At 41.4% G+C, this 18,248-nt stretch overlaps 1 protein-coding gene across 2 annotated transcripts in view; it reads right to left on the reverse strand.

Annotated features, from left to right (window-relative positions):
- Positions 1 to 18,248, reverse strand: part of MMP16 (matrix metallopeptidase 16) — a 234,055-nt gene that overhangs the window by 28,328 nt on the left and 187,479 nt on the right. For both annotated transcript variants that reach the window (XM_077270784.1, XM_077270783.1), the window contains one exon: positions 14,815 to 15,035. In XM_077270784.1, coding sequence (XP_077126899.1) covers positions 14,815 to 15,035 — 221 coding nt within the window. The remainder of the gene's footprint in view (positions 1 to 14,814; positions 15,036 to 18,248) is intronic.

The following is an 18,248-nucleotide window of genomic DNA, read 5'->3' on the forward strand; positions in this document are numbered from 1 at the left end:
TATGGAGCTGTGCCTGCTCTGATGTGCCACAGACCCTTTAGTCATTGGGATCATTGAGGTGATGGGACTCAAACTCCCACCATTTTGATATTAATGACATATCCTAAAGTTAGGTTGCCAAGGAGATGCAGCAGGGGGAGATTTCGCAGATCGCGCCGCTGCTTCCAGTTGTCAAGGATAACAGCCAGGAAGTCACGCAAATCCCACCGCTGTCACCAGTTCATCAAGGAGACGCGACGCAACTCCACTGCCTCCAGCTGTCAGGACAATTAATTAATTGAGTGACGAGTGATGGACGAGACAGTGGCTGGTTCCACTACTAGGCCGGTTATTTGGGAACTCCCAGTGAGTGTATGGTACATACACTTCCGATTTCAAGGCATGGAATATATGTATATACTCCCAGTACGGTCCTGCCAACTCCACAATAGCAAAAGGGACCACTAGCTGTCACCATCAATCGTATATACAGGACAACTGGACACCCATTACAGGTAGCGTATGGCTTTAGGGGTGCGGCTTACAGAGTAAGAGGAACAGAGCTATTAAATGGGAACAAAACAAGTCAATACGGTATATACAATTACATAAAATAAAGGGGATAACAAAAGAAAATTTGTAAACTTGTGTCATGGAAACAGCTTAGAGCTTAGCGGAGGGATGTTGTTTAGGAAAACAGACAGAATCACAGCAAGCCGTACGTTCCAGGATTGAAAAATTACCAAACTCAAACTCTGCTTTTTATTGGATCAAGGTTACATCTATTTACCTACCCTTGGTGAGCTCATGTGGGGTGCTGGATGTGGAATGTGCTAGGTCCTTTAGAATTTATGAGTTCCACAATTTACAGAATACTTTGCCACTGGAGGTCCCAGGTGGTAGATACTGTCATCATGTTTGTTATCACGATTTTACCTTCTATATGGATGAAACATGACATGGATAGCACCATCCATTGGTCCAATATTAAGTTGGAGGGGTTCTGCCTGCCTTACGGTGATGTGAGTGAATAATACTCTATGTTCGTCCCTTCACTACGACACCAAAAATATATCTTCCATAAACATCGGATTGATACAAACCCCAATATTCATCACTGACCACTGGCACCAAAAGGTCTAGGAGCTGTGCGCTGATCAGAGGAAGCTTATGCATGGGAAGTGTACTTTCCCACCTCTGTGTACATGAATCTCAGTCATCCTGCCTTTTTACCCAGAGCAAATCTACTGTTATCATTACTTGTTAACTGCAAGATGCCCCTACTTCAATGGAGGTGATAGTTCTTTCTCATTTCCCCCGCTTTCAGTAATCCCATATGTTCAATGTGAGGGTGATATGTCCCCTTTCCAGGGATGTCTTATGGATTTTAATTTTTATCTATGACATAGGTCATCAATATTAAAGTGCCAGTAAACTTCTTGGCGTTTTCCAGCTTTGGAAATCCCCTGTCCTCAATTTATTTAAAAACAAAAAAAAGTTCTTTACTTACCCTCCCAGCGCTGAGTCTCCATCATTGTTCACGGTGTCTGATAATGTCTGCAGCGCTGTCATTAGGTGAACTGATCTGAAGCCAATCAGTGATCTCAGTGGCTCACCTCAAGCAGAACCCCCGAGCTCAGTGATTGGCTGCAGCGCTGTCAATAAGACATCAACGTTGCAGAAAAATATACACACTGGAAGTGGTGGCAGACACAGCACTGGACCTGGGGAAGCAAGTAAATTACAGTTTGTTTCTGTTAAAGTAAACTGCAGCTCGGGGACAGGGAGGTTTCAGAATTTTTAAAACTCCTTTAAGATGTTAGGTATTAAATAGACTAGAAATATAGAATATTATCATCTATTCATTCTGGAGAGATTTTCAGACAAGCACTATGAAAAATTTGTCAATATAATTTCACAATTCAGCAATGATATGCCTATGGACATCTGTTACTAAGACATTTCCAAGGTTTGACATTGACATTTGGTTAAAAATGTGAAATTTGCACTGTCTAGTAATATTTTCATGGAAGTTAAGTCAAATGCTATTGTAAACATAGCAGCACGGTATACTGAATTTCCAGCATCTTAATTATAATCTGTAGCCTAGAGGAAAAGAGCAGAAGGTCACTTTTCCTGTTTCATAAACTACGGGAATTAAAAGGTCATGGATTCAACAATTAAAGGAAGTGTTATGTGGAAGGGAGAGACAAACATACCTAACGACATCCTCGGCTTGGACACAGGGTATATATGGTACAGGTTGCAGTTTTCCTACAGCATTAAATGAACGCAGAGCTGAGTTGTAAATGTAATTTACATTGTAAAAAAATAGGATCTAATAACTGCGGGGTCACAAATGGCAAACGCAAAGATGCCAACATCAAGAAAATGTTTGCGACCTGCCTAATCATCTCTGCCCTCTTATACGCAGAGCCCCATAGGATAAAGCCAGGCTGCCAGATGAATGGGACATTTCTGACCATCAAAATATTATTCTTTCTACCAAGCAATTATGCCAGACATGATGTTATTACTGCATCTAAACAATGGTTGTGAAGATTAACCCATTTTTTAATTTAAAGAGTTATTCCTACAATGGTAATATTTTTTTGCAAAGCACAGTATCCATATGGCTATTATTATTATTATTATTAATAATAACAATAATAATAATAATAATAAAGACAAATATAGTTTCTATCTTGTGCCGTTGTGTCTTTTTTCATCTCCTTCTTCCGGTATGTGCATCCAGATAAACATAGCATGGGCAGTCCTATTCTTACCTGCTAAAACTACATTTTTCAGCAGCACCCTGCTTCTCCTCAGTGCTGCGGGCCCCTTACTCTGCTCTCCTATCCGCCTATTGGTAGAGAGATCTCAACATGAGAGACTTTTATTTATATGGATGAGGCGACCACGGAAATGTTTGAATGTAGTGATTGTGACTCAATATTCATTACTTTTTAGTGATTGTGACCCAATATTCATTACTTTTTACAAACTCCACATTTCATTGTTAGTTCATGGGGTTCATCAGATCATGAATGTGCTCTCCCAGTGCAGTCATTGCAAAGCTAATCATACAATAGCTGAGGTGTGCTACAACCAGGCTGTGAGGGCAATGATGATGCCAAGAAAGTGTCAATGTTTTATTAGATAGGATCATAGGTGCATCTGTTTTTCAGGAATTAGGGTCATTAGGTACAAAGCTGGTATCTGTGGGATCTTCAGGGCAAAGCAGGGCTGAGCAGTGTTACAACCCAGCTGTTTTATTAGACAAGGTCATTAGGTGCATCTGAGCATGCTCAGCGGACAGCATTGGAGCTAGTGGTAGACAGATTCCGTGTCAGTGGAGGGTAAGGAGAGCCCTGGTGGGATCATCATTAAGTACGTAATATCTAGAAGCCAGTGCAGCTTAGAAAAACAAAAGTTTTTGTATGGACACACATGATTACTTCTATATGTACAAAAAACTGAGACAAGATTATGATTTTGGGATTAACTCTTCAAAATCCCAGTTAATTTAGAGGTAAGCAAACACTACACACATTAATCCTAATCATTCTGACGATTCACTGGTCAACATTCTACATTAACCTCTAAGAACTGAGTGATGTATATTATGTATAATCTAAATTATTCACCCCCCTCTCCATCATTACACATTAGATTTGTTGGCAAAATTGACATCCTTTCTTGCAATAAACCGATCAAGAACAATTTAAACAGCTTAACACAACTAAAATGCGACAAGAAGTGGTTTCTCCAAATTAATCACAAAATGCCCCTTTCAATGACTACCTCAGGCTCAGAATTATTCTTTTATACTGCAGATTCTGGCAGCATTCCCGAGGAATCTCAAACCATTTTAACCACCTGCCTCCTCAGTTGTCTGGTGACAGATTCCTCTTTCTGCCACGTCCAAGTAGTGCACACTGGTTGTCAGGCCTTGGGATAGAAGTCTTCAGTCCCTCTGTGACTGTAGACTTGTGAATCCCCACAGTGGACGGACTGCGCGCTGTGAGAATCTTTTGGTGCCGGCGCCAGGTGCGTGACCAACAGTATGTGATTTGCATACATGTGGTCACGTGCGGACTAGACTTGCGTGCCTAGACAAGTCTAGTTGGCATGTGGCCGAAAGTATTAAAATCACATACTTGCGGTCACATGACTGCCCACTCCTGGCAAGGGCACTGGAGAAAACTCACAGTGAGCTGAGTGACTGCAGACTTCTACCCTAAGGCCGGACAACCCTTTTAAATTTGAACTTTGAGTCCAACTGTATCTCTAGGAATATTCAGTGTCTTTTCTAACATTTTTTTGTATCTTTTCCCTTGTTTATGCATAAAAATGGTTTTCAAGAGATAGAAAAGTTAAGAATATTAGTTAATTAGAGGCCATTTGCCATGAGGAATGGGCTAAGATTCCTCAGGAATGTTACCAGAAGCTGGTGTTTGGCCATGAGGCACATCTGCAGCAGGTTATACCAGCCAAAAAGTACCTTACTAAGAATGAAAGATGCCTGCCATGAAGGGGTGAATATTTCTGAGACCGCAGTAGTCAGTAAAAGTGGCATTTTGATTTGAAGAAACAACTTGTTATACTTTGACTGCTACTATATATTTCCAAAACAAAGGTTTCTTCATCTTTCTATTTCGTGTACCCACAAGCTCAGTGGCAGAACACAGCTGATATACACAGGACCAAAGATCTCCCCGATCCAAGAAGATTAACCCCTTCGATAATGCGGCCAATAGCATGAGTTTTATCTAAACAGATGGTGAGAAGACTACTTTTGCCTGTCCAAGAACCCACTCTAATGTGATCGCAGGGTGCCGATAGTTTGTTATTGCAGGCAGGTTGCTATTTAAATATATCTAAAAAAAAAAATCAAGGCCAGAATTGTCATTTTTTGTGTTTCCCATCTCTCCGTAACAAGTCCTCGACGGAAAAATAAAAAGCGACGTCTCTTAAAAATTGTGTCACCGGTTTTCTACTCGGCAGGAAATGTAATGTTGTGTTGCCCTTGAGCTGGTGGATAGATATTAGCTGCTATCAGTCACCTATATACACAGTACACAGAGACATGAGATATTCCTCCTCTTAAATGCCTCTATAGCACATTTTCCTAAGCATCCGCATGGAGGACATTTTACAGCAGTGCTGAGCAGTGTAGCTGTGAATCCAGAACTGGAGTGAGATAAAACAAAATACTAGGAAGCAGAACCTTGTGTGTGTCACTGGGGTGAGATAAAACAAAATACTAGGAAGCAGAACCTTGTGTGTGTGTCACTGGGGTGAGATAAAACAATTACTAGGAAGCAGAACCTTGTGTGTGTGTCACTGGGGTAAGATAAAACAATTACTATTAAGCAGAACCATGTGTGTGTGTCACTGGGGTGAGATAAAACAATTACTAGGAAGCAGTACCTTGTGTGTGTGTCACTGGGGTAAGATAAAACAATTACTAGGAAGCAGAACCTTGTGTGTGTCACTGGGGTAAGATAAAACAATTACTATTAAGCAGAACCATGTGTATGTGTCACTGGGGTGAGCTAAAACAATTACTAGGAAGCAGTACCTTGTGTGTGTGTCACTGGGGTAAGATAAAACAATTACTAGGAAGCAGAACCTTGTGTGTGTCACTGGGGTAAGATAAAACAATTGCTAGGAAGCAGAACCTTGTGTGTGTGTCACTGGGGTAAGATAAAACAATTGCTAGGAAGCAGAACCTTGTGTGTGTGTCACTGGGGTAAGATAAAACAATTACTATTAAGCAGAACCATGTGTGTGTGTCACTGGGGTGAGATAAAACAATTACTAGGAAGCAGAACCTTGTGTGTGTGTCACTGGGGTGAGATAAAACAATTACTAGGAAGCAGAACCCTGTGTGTTGTGAATTCTGTTCTCGAGCTCCCTCCTGTGGTTATGAATGGTACTTCGGCGAGTTCTGTTCATGGACTCCCTCTGGTGGCTGTGAGTGGAGCTGCTGGTTCTGAGATTCCTTCTCCAGCTGATCTCGTTCAGGTCTTGGCTGGCTGCTCTATTTAACTCCACTCAGATCGTTACTTGATGCCAGCTGTCAATGTCCTAGTACTGGTTCAGTTCACTTGGATCTTTCAGATGACCTGTCTACTTCAGCAAAAGCTAAGTCCCTGCTAGCTTATTTGTTACCACTGTGTTTTTGTCCAGCTTGCTATAATGAATTTATCTTGTTAGCTGGAAGCTCTGGGATGCAGAGTGGCACCACCGCGCCGTGAGTCGGTGCGGTGATTTCTTTTGCACACTCTGCGTGTTTTTTTGTTAGTTTTTATGCTGACCGCAAAGATACCTTTTCTATCCTCTGTCTGTTTAGTTAGTCTGGCCTCCTATGCTGAAATCTATTTCATTCCTGTGTTTGTGACTTCCATCTTAACTCACAGTCAATATATGTAGGGGCTGCCTATTTCTTTGGGGAATTTCTCTGAGGCAAGGTAGGCTGTGTTTTCTATCTTTAGGGGTAGTTAGCTCTTAGGCTGTGAAGAGGCGTCTAGGCAGAGTCAGGAACGCTCCACGGCTATTTCTAGTTGTTGTGATAGGATTAGAGGTTGCGGTCAGCAGAGCTCCCACTTCCCAGAGCTCGTCCTGTATCGCTAGTTTGCTCATCTGGTCATTTCTAGTGTTCCTAACCACCAGCCCAACATAACACCTGTGTGTGTGTCACTGGGGTGAGATAAAACAATTACTAGGAAGCAGAACCTTGAGTGTGTGTCATTGTGGTAAGATAAAACAATTACTAGGAAGCAGAACCTTGTGTGTGTGTCACTGGGGTGAGATAAAACAATTACTAGGAAGCAGAACCCTGTGTGTGTCACTGGGGTGGGATAAAACAGTTACTAGGAAGCAGAACCCTTTGTGTATGTGTCACTAGGGTGAGATAAAACAATTACTAGGAAGCAGAACCTTGAGTGTGTGTCACTGGGGTGAGATAAAACAATTACTAGGAAGCAGAACCTTGTGTGTCATTGTGGTAAGATAAAACAATTACTAGGAAGCAGAACCCTGTGTGTATGTGTCACTAGGGTGAGATAAAACAATTACTAGGAAGCAGAACCTTGTGTGTCATTGGGATAAGATAAAACAATTACTAGGAAGCAGAACCTTGTGTGTGCCACTGGGGTGGGATAAAACAATTACTAGGAAGCAGAACCCTGTGTGTATGTGTCACTAGGGTGAGATAAAACAATTACTAGGAAGCAGAACCTTGTGTGTCATTGGGGTAAGATAAAACAATTACTAGGAAGCAGAACCTTGTGTGTGTGTCACTGGGGTAAGATAAAACAATTACTAGGAAGCAGAACCTTGTGTGTGTGTCACTGGGGTGAGATAAAACAATTACTAGGAAGCAGAACCCTGTGTGTGTCACTGGGGTGAGATAAAACAATTACCAGGAAGCAGAACATTGTGTGTGTGTCACTGGGGTGAGATAAAACAGTTACTAGGAAGCAGAACCTTGTGTGTGTGTCACTGGGGTGAGATAAAACAATTACTAGGAAGCAGAACCCTGTGTGTGTCACTGGGGTGAGATAAAACAGTTACTAGGAAGCAGAACCTTGTGTGTGTGTCACTGGGGTGAGATAAAACAATTACTAGGAAGCAGAACCCTGTGTGTATATATGTGTGTTTGCCTCTAGCACACACTCTCCTCTTTCCTACTCTTTTACCTCCCCCTGTCCATAGAATTCTCTTCAACAACTTAGGTTTTAGATTTATTTATGAGTGAATGATGATTTCAGAATTCAAGAGGAGGCGAACAAGTGGCTCATAAATTAAAAAAAGAAGAATATTTCTCTCAATATTAAAACGTATGACCTTTTCACCCCGAAACCTTCTCTTCTCTAATGTTAAAACATACAACCTTTCTTAATAACTGAGATTTTCCATGACTCCTATTCATTTGGTTGCCCTTCCATGAACTTTCTCCAGCTATCTGATATTTTAATGAGTCACACAAGCACTTTATAAAAGGATAAAATAATAAAGCCATGGCTTACCAAATACCAGGATATCTTGTTAGCTTTCAGAGCAGCAGACTGGCATTGTGTGCTATAATTAAGTCTATCATTAATAATTATACCGAAATCTTGGCCCATTGTAACTTAATAGTGATTCACTCAGGATATAGATAACGTGATTTTTTTATTTATTTGTTTTGCTGCAAAAGTATAACCTTTACACTTGACAAACCTAAACTTTAGGAAAGAACAACATTTACCAGGAAAAAATACTTTGTTCAATGGTCCTGAAAGTTTCAGAATTCAACATTTTTCACACTTTTTGGATCACTGAGCTAGCTTGAACAGTGATTGCCGGGGCGCTGAGAACTCCACCAATGTCTGAAACAATGAGTCCAAAGTGCTCACATAACGGTTCATTTAGAAAAGCTGAGTGTGGCTGGTAAACGAATCTGTCAGCAGTTTTTTGCTATGTAATCTGAGAGCCAGGGCTGTGGAGTCGGAGCCGGAGTCCATTTTGGTGGAGTCGGAGTCTTGGAATTTGAGGTGTCGGAGTCGGAGGTTTGGCTTACCGACTCCACAGCCCTGTCAGGAGTCATGGAGTCGGAGCCCATTTTGGCGGAGTCAGAGTCGGAGTCATGGAAACTGAGGAGTCGGAGGTTTGGCTTACCGACTCCACAGCCCTGCTGAGAGCAATATAATGTAGGGGCAGAGAGCCTGATTCCAGAGATATGTCACTTACTGGGCCAAGTGTTGTCGTTTTAATAAAATCAGTGTTTCATCACCAGGAGATTATCACTATAGGACTACATGTCTCGTGCCTCCTAGTCAACTGCTCTGTGTAATCCCACAGCTGATTAGCAGCATTTTGCCAGTATACAGTGTACACAGAAAGCTGCTTATCAATGGTGTGGGTGGGGTTATACAGGGCTCAGCATTCAGACCACTGCTAGAAAACAGCTGATAAAACAGTGATTGCTGGAATCAGGGTCTCAGCCCCTACAGCATACTGTTCTCAGATTAAATAGAAATGCTGACAGTTTCCCTTTAAACGATCACTATATGCAGACTGACCAGGGGTCATTTATCGGCCCATTTACACAGGTCAACGAATGCCCTATACACACAAAATGATCAGTAAAATGACTTGTGACTTGTTATATGCCAGTCTTCACCTATCAAAACTGTTGATATGTCCCTACTTTTTTTGTTTGTTTTTTGGAAACAAGGGTTACTCTTCAGGCAATTTCCAAACATGCCAGACGGTCAGAAGTACCGTGAACTGGTTATTGTGGTATTTTGGACGCTTTCTGCATACAAACACTTTACTGCCTAATTTCCATAGCCGGCTGACCAGAAGGAAACACTATAAATAATCCGGGCAGTAAATCCACCCATGTGTCAGGCAGTGGCGGTGACATTTGAATGTAGAACAAGCTATTTATGGCTGGTATAAAACGTTACAGCATCCCGCTCTGTGATTCCATCATGATAGATTCTTCCCATTTAGCAATCAGACATCAATTGAATAAGCGACATTCACAGTGATTTCCTTTGGTCCAGGCTGCGGAAAACAGTGGCATATTTTACGGTTAATGCTAAAATGGTCAGTGAACCAAGCACTACAGATGAAGCGGAGAGCATGTAAAAGAAGGGCTTTAATCTCTGCTGAAGCTGTCACACTAAGAGCTCCGCAGCCATAAAGGAGGCAATTCGGAATTTATTTGCTTATTTACCTTTTTTTTATTTTTTGCTTTTTTTTATTTAATGGCTTCTTTTGATCAATTTTATGGCTATTTATTTTTCAACAGGAAAAGAGCAAATTGGATAAAGTGGTGGGTCGAGATGTTTTTGTATGTTGCAGTCGGAGTTAGTAAATCAGAAGTTCAGTATTTTTCTACTACAGCTGACATTTAGGCAAAACTGGCAACTGGATGTGCTGCCATATTGGTCCCTGATGCGCTAGGGTCTCAGCGACTGACAATCTGTCACTTTGAGATTGACAATTCCTGCCGGGAAAGTGGCATTTCACTTTTAGTTGCTCAACAAAACATTACTTGCAACCTTTGTATTGGGAGAAACTGCTCTTTACGTTGACAGTGGTGCAGGCATAGAAATGGCTTTCGGGTGCTCCTCCTTATACAGTATGTCATAGGTCCAAGACAGAGCGAAATTATAGGAACGAGATAATTAACCCCGGACCTCCACCACCCCTGGGACTGATTTTCCTTCTTAAGTACTTAAAAACAATGCCTGCAACCATGGCTTGGCACATGGCGAGGTAGGACATTAGTGATAGGGACCATCCATATCTAGGTTCACCTTCACGTGGTTGGATGGCTTCTACACTTCTGATTAATAATAATAATATTAGCAAATAACCCCAATTAGAAATGGAGCATATTACCTCTGATTCTCTAAGCTTTTTTCCTCATGTGCAGGCATTGCAGGACCTTATGTATCCATGGTTATGACCACTGGCAACTAGCTAACTCACTGTCACTATATCAGTGGTCGTAACCATGGATACCTAAGGTCCTGCAATGCCTGCACATGAGGAAAGAGACTTAGAGAATCAGAGGTAATACACTCCATTTCTAATTGGAGGTATTTTATAATATTGTTATTATTATTATTAGATCTGTTACGTATTGGGATATGATCTTGGAGATGGGAATACCCCTTTAAATGCAGTGTGCTGAACAGGGGTGGACACAGTGAGGAGACGGTCCCTGCAAGAATAATATATGGGCCCTTTAATGTCCAAGAGCTCGTCATAATGCCCAGTTCCACCTGTTTTGGAAAAATGTGGCCCCCTTACCTCTTGGCTGCAGTAATGGTATGTCCGCCCCTGATGCTGACGCATATGACGTGTATGTATTTGTTTGTATATTGGACACATAGCTTACTTGTGCACTCGTAGATGAATGTATTTAAAAAGGTGTGTGGGTCCTATTATTGTTCTTTCTTTCTTTTTCCCCCCTTCTTTTTGTTTACACTGCCTGCTGTAAAACGAGCCTGATCCAGAGACCCTACCTCGTAACTTACAAAACTGAAAGGATCTTGGCGTCTGATACCACAAGACGTGGTCATCGGTCTTCTGGAGTCCATGCCCTAATGCACAGTTTCTCAACTCCAGTCCTCAAGACCCACCAACAGGTCAAGTTTTCAGGAGCTCTGTGAGAAACACTGCCTTGATGGGTCATGTTGGCATGATTGGAATCTACACAATATGTCAATTGATCCTCACCCATTCATCCCGAGAACGAGGCACTTGAATACAGCAATGGCCACACGTGAGGGCCACACGTGAGGGCCACCGCTCGATTCATTGTCAATGGTTCCATTCAATTTCTACCATCTAATCTACCATAGATCTATCTCCATCAACCATTCCTTTAAATTACAGATGTCATTTAAAAACCCATAAACCAGGCCACTTCTTAATGTATATCCTCCAAGAGCTGATACAAACCACAGAGTGTGAATTTGAATATATCTACATGTTCATGATTTATAAAAGAGGACACGTTCAGTATCTAGGAACATAAAAAGCCACTATGAAAATGAAATGCTGTTCTAAGTAAAGCTTTACTACATCGCAAATGTAGTAGTGAAATTTTAGTGCCCAGACCCAGAGCGCCACATCAATATTCTTAATTAACCTAAAAATATTGCAACCCATAAGTAATTGAATATCGATTTGCAAAATGCCATGTGTTTTATCCACATAGAGGAATATCGGTGATGCCTCTGCGCACCAATAAATTAATAGAGAGACATTACTTAATATTCTGAATTTCTATGAAATATTATAGGAGTTAAAGGGCTGCAATACCAGCGTAATAAGAAATACTAATGTAGAGACTGGATCTGTACCAGGGAGACACTCCTTACATAAATACTGTCCTGAGTCTGCAGGTTGGGAGGCTTGTAAAGATGTCATGTAATGTGCCAGGAGCTCTGGTAAATTCGCCAGTGTTTTAGAAAAGGCTCTTTTGTGATCACTGAAGATCCAGGGTGGGATGTTAAAGAGATTGTGGCAGCAGACAATGATCTATTGTTTACATCAGGTTTTTGGTATTAAATGTATTTTTTTAATGTTGGCATTGTTTCTTTTGTCCATATCACTTTTTTTATTAAAAAAAAAATAAAATAGAAATCTTGCAAGTTTGACTGGCCACAGTGGCATTTTTTAGACTCTAACTTCCTGTTGTATCAGGAAATTCACATGCACATTAGCCACAGTGGTCTGACCCTGACCCTATCTTTTACATTGAAGCATCTATTGAGCATGTGCAAAGGTCATTGTGAAGGGAGGAGCTGCCACTCACAATAGGTGGCCTTGCTCCCCCTGTGTTATCAGCTGTATATAGAGGTGTTACTTGTCATTGTAATCCTAACTCTGATAAGGCAACTGTGACACAAGTCACTACCCACAGACAAGAGAAAACCGCATGCACTATCCGGATATGGTGCCTTAGTAGGGTCCACAGCCGTATATAGAGAAAGATAAACTTAGGCACTCAACTTAAATGAGTTTTTTTGTGATTTTATTGTAGTCATCAAAATAAACGTTTCGGCCTCAATGCCTGGCCTTCTTCAGTAACAATTTCCATAAGGAAGATATAGAGGCGTCCCTTGGACGTGGTGTGAAATGTACGGCACTAGTGCAGTGTATGCAGTGGATACCGCGTCGCACTAGTACAAGCTGGCACCGGTCTCTTGATATCTTGCTGTGGACATTTTTACCAGGACTTCATTACCTCGAGCAGTTTACACTGCACTAGTGCCGTACATTTCACACCATGTCCAAGGGACGCCTCTATATCTTCCTTATGGAAATTGTTACTGAAGAAGGCCAGGCATTGAGGCCGAAACGTTAATTTTGATGACTACAATAAAATCACAAAAAAACTAATTTAAGTTGAGTGCCTAAGTTTATCTTTCACTACCCACAGACAGGCCGTTAGGGAGAGAAGTCAGTAGTCCTGGGGTCAATACCAAGAGAGCATATAGATAACCAATCAAATAGACAAAGGCCTAAGTCAGGTCACGGTCCAGGGTCAAAATACCAGGAGATAGCACATCAAAGCACAAAGGACATGACAAAGATATAGTCAGAACATGGCCCAAGAGCCAGGCAGCAGAATATCAGAACTCAGAACAACAGAATCAGGCAAACACCAGGAAGCACAATCTCCAGAACACAGAACACCTGGAGAAAGTCCCGCACCTCCCAGTCACAGTTTGGACAGACGAGCTGTCAATCAAAGCAATGACAGCTCAGCACGCCCATCACAATATTGTACAACAGAGCTGTCAATCAAAACACTGACAACACAGCATGACCCCGTTTCCATTGGACAGCCAAACAATCACTCACTGAAAGGAGAAATTGTAACAGCAACTGTTATAAGCTCTTTTTGAATGGATAGGAAGTATGAGACTAACAGAGTCCCAGTGGTTAGTGTGAAAATTGCAAGATTACTAATTTTTTTTAAATTAAGATTGTGATGTGAAAAACAAATTGGCATTTTTTTAAAATGCATGTAACATAAAAAAAAATGATGTAAACAATAGGTCATTTTCCGATGACACATTCCCTATAAATCATACCATTCTGGCTGATGAAACACAAAAAGGAAGAGTAGTTTTTTTTTTTTTTCTTTAATTTGTCAGACACTTTATTTGCCTGCAGCTAAGTGGAGGCCATTGCTGGTTATTAATTTACTCCCTAAAGTGGTCTCACTAATGTAGGTTCCCTGACCCTAGTCTTACACTCCACAGCCGCCATTTTCATCTGATCTTGACGCCACTCCAGTCATCTTCTGCAGGTTGTGATCTGCTGGATCTCTCCAGAGTTTGCTGGATGTCGCTACTCAATGCAAGTCTATGAGAGCCACAACGAGGACAGAACGAGATTCTCATAGGCTTACATTGAAAGCTCGTGACCGTAACCTCTGACTTCCTGTCAGTCAGAAGTTTTGTCACAAGATGGTGGCATGAAACCAGTGCCATGCCAGGAACAGCCGAAGACTGCAGCTGGTAAGTATAATACTAAGGTCAAGGTACTTAGATTAGTAGCACCACTCCAGAGCTGAAATTAACAAAAAATGCTGGAGTAGTGCTTTAAGAGATGAGCTACGTTGTAACTGGAATCTCACACTGAGCACTGGATGCCACTGGAGGGCAGAAGCTTATTGCAGAAAACACCGTAATATGGTAAACAGCTCTGAAAAATGCCCTCAAGACTGTTCACCCTTCCCCGGAAGTTACTTCTCCAAAATAAGAAGTAAAAATAATAGCTAGATGTTTGATACAAAAGCCCAAAAGGTTACGCTCTCTTCCTTACTGAACATCCAAAAGCGATAATATCACTATACATCATGCAGCCAGCAGGGAATACTGGGATATTTCACCTTTCAAGAAAGTAGAATTGTGAGTGCAGCTCTGAAGTATTGTACTAGCTTTGACCCCTTAACGACTGCCGATATGCCTTTTAATGGTGTCAGTTAAGGGTACTTATTCCTCAGCGCCGCCTTTTAACGGCGCTCTGAAATAAGATTATAGCGCCCCCAGCATTGGAAATTCTCCGGGGTCTCGGCTACTGTTGAAATACCAGAATTATTTCCCCCACATGACCAGTAACTCAAAGAAACAAGCAGGAGGAGGCCACAAGAGGAGGACGCTCGTTGTGGAAAGACCTCAGAGATTTTTGAAAACTTACTAGACTTCCATGTGCCTCTTCTTTACGAAGACAGACCACCTTTGTAACGGAAACTGATTGTAAAGTGTTTGGCATCAAAGTGTGAACATACATAAATCTTTATCTTACCTTAAAGACAAACATTTCCCTGCGTAATATTGCCAGAGTGTTGAAATTGCCATCACAGATGTTAGGCTTTACTCCTGGATATGACGGCCTGTCTCCTCCATTTGGAGGCCTAGGAGGTCGAGGTTGTCGGTCATTCTTACGAGGATCTGCTGGTGGGTTAGGCCGATGTGGTGGCACTGTGGGAAGAGGTTTTGTTGGTGTAGGGATCTTTTCAGGCGGACCTAAGAATAAATTCATAGAAGTTCAGAACATATCACACAATGGAGACACGGTTCAGTTAGACAAATGAAATAATAAAGTAGAAAATTAAAATGAAATAATAAAGTAGAAAATTAAAATGAAAAAAAAAAAAAAAAGATCCAAAATAGAAGAAAAATAATACAATGCGTTTTCCAATAAGAAGCGATCCCTTTCAAAAAGTGATCGTGGCGTCGCTTTGACTCTTGCTCCCGACATCATGGAACATGACTTGAGTCAGCATACATGGCAGCTCTCCATTCAGACTCATAGAGGGGGATTCTGACAGAGGAAGCGTCCTCTATGACCTCTGTATAGCTTTAGAGGGCATATGTACAGGGACCTTCTTTCAGCGAAAACCTCTTTTGAGGGGTTTTCTACTCACTGGATAGGAAATAAATGTTACATAGGTGGTGGGCCAGCCTCTAGTAATGTCCACAAAGCACCTCAGAAATTCTGGCCCAAATTGTGACCTTTCAGGGAAAATCCTACATAGAAGTATAAACTGTATGGGGTGTATGCTATATAGAATGATGAAGAATTATCTAAATGTTATAAAGGAAAAGCAGAGCAGTTACTTACTGCATTAACTTAGATTCCATCTCTAATTTTTTCAAAGGCTTAAAGGGAATCTCTCGGCAGATTTTTGCTACAGAATTTGTCAGTAACATGACATTGGAGCTGAGACCCTGATTCCAAAGATGTATCTCTTAGTTTCCTGGGTGCAGCAGTTGTGACACAATCACAGTTTCTTCTGCTGCAGAGCTCAGAATGATGAGCTGTGTATAACCCCGCCCCCAGCACTGATTGGCAGCTTTCTATGTATATTGACAGAAAGCTGCCAATCAGTGCTGGGGGCGGGGTTAGACCGACAAGCATGCGGCAGCTAGTCAGATAGTGATAATATCCTGCTGATTAAACATTGAATCTATTTAAACAAAAAACATACAGTCTAGTAAGTGACACATCTCTAGAATCAGTGTCTCAGACCCATCATTATGCTGCTCTTAGATTATATTGCAAAAACCTGTTGACAGATTCCCTTTAATATTAATAATAAAAACTTCAATCTGATTGGTTGAAACTGATCCATAATTACTATGCATGGGTATTGGTAAATCTCGTCTTAGTTACTTCTTAGTAACGGTTCAATTGTTAATAGCTCAATTTAAAGAGCAATTTCTGAGATTTTTCTGGACTTTTTGGAAATTTTACCTTACATTAGGAAATGGAATCAAGCATGTGTTAATACTTTCTGTATCCTTCCCACGGCTTTAATGGTTCTTGGCAGTCCTGCAAGAATGACTATATAGCAATCATCTGACCGCTGCCATGAATCACTGACCTACATGCAAACAACGCCACTGTCGCCAGTGATTGTCTGCAGCAGTCAGGTGACTGGTAGACGGGATGTCGTTACAGCAGGTTTGGGAGGAACCACTGGAGAGGTGGAGGTTCCAGTGAGTAAGTAACTGCACATGTATTTTTTTACATAAACATGGACTCTTTTCAACAGGCCGTACCCTAAGTAGGACCTGTACCCATCCCGTGAACGGGCATGTTGACAGGAGACCTGAGTCGAATAATGCAGCATCCCAACGTCATGGCAAAGTCAATGTTGGAGAAGCATTATCTTGTTGGGGGAGCGTTAGGCCATGACTGTGAGAATTGATACCTCTTCAGGTAGTCTGGGACGGCTGGGCAGCATCGTGTCTTACTGGTTTTTGCTGTTACTTTGCAGAACTGGAGTCCTGGGTTCAAATCCCACCATGGACAACATCTGCAAGGAGTTTGTATTTTCTCCTCGAGTCTGCGTGGGTTTCCCCCGGATTGTCCGGTTTCCTCCCACACTCCAAATACATACTGATAGGGAATTTATATTGTAAGCCCCAATGCGGACAGCGATGATAATGTCTGTAAAGTGCTGTGGAATATAAAGCGCTCTCTTTCTACCCACGGAAAGTATGCTGATACCTACAGACTCTCAGATTCATTCACACATAAAATTAAAATAATGCAATAAGTGGAATTCTGCCAATAAAATACCGCAGGTTGGCAAATAAGCGAATGCTCCATCTCATCTGATTTCTACTTTTTTATGCCCCGTACTCCCGTATTTTGCTGGGGGAGGGGACTTTAAAGTTTTAAATAAAACATTCCGTACCCAAATTACTCAAACTATTGTTTTTTTTCTCTGCTCCATATAAAAATGAAATTTCTAATATTTCCACACATGACAAATATCAGGATCAGCGCTATCCTTGCCAATGATCCAATCACTGATAGTAACATCAATGCACCATCTTCTGGTCCTGGAAACGGTACTACGTACTTAGTAATGAGTGACCTGTCAGCAGAAAGAGATGACAGCAGCCATTTTTCCTCCAAGTATACAGATGCCAACCTTTTAAAAATAATTCTCATGAACACGACTCTCAAGAATTCAACTTGCTCATCAGAAAATGAATGTGAAAGAAAGCTGAGGTTCATAAGAAAAGCGAGGTAAGTTATGATAAAGGAGAGTATTAATAAGAACCGAGGTGTTTTCAGCAAATCTTCATAGTTTATCTATTAAGTAAAGTACGTGTCATTTCTTCGTACTCCCATAGTCAGGGCCAATCTAAATGCACATTCAGTTGTATCCTAAGGGATTTCAGCTCTGAAGCCAAGGGTAGAGTTTTACCTGGAAATGGGTCAGCAAACAGCGTATCAATGGCCCTCAGTTCTAGGATGTGCACTATTCGGACTCAGTAGAGGGGCGACATGTCCCATATAACACAGTATAACACTATTTTATAACAGGCCGCAATTCATCAACGCATGAAAATGATTTCTAGGCTGAGAGTCCACATGGCATAATGATATACAGGAAGCACGGTCCAGTAGAAACGGTAAACGTGTTATTGGGAAATAAAATCATCAAGAATCTGGAGCTATTAGTACTAGTCGTTATCAACATGACTCCCAGAGACGTCCACATAGAGGAGAAAGGAAATGGTCTGTTCTTTCAATGCCTTGAGGAGACTCGCACAAACATAGTGAGGACCATGGGGCCAATTCATCATTTGGGATTTATCGAAGGAACTTTCATTTCTTTGTATTGTGGTAGTAGCTGACGTTTTTTACACCAACCTGAAATTGAGCTGCAGCACGGTGGCCGAGACCATACAATGGTTTAACAAAACAGGTTTCACTCA

Source organism: Ranitomeya variabilis, chromosome 6 (assembly GCF_051348905.1).
Source record: "Ranitomeya variabilis isolate aRanVar5 chromosome 6, aRanVar5.hap1, whole genome shotgun sequence".
NCBI lineage: Eukaryota > Metazoa > Chordata > Amphibia > Anura > Dendrobatidae > Ranitomeya > Ranitomeya variabilis.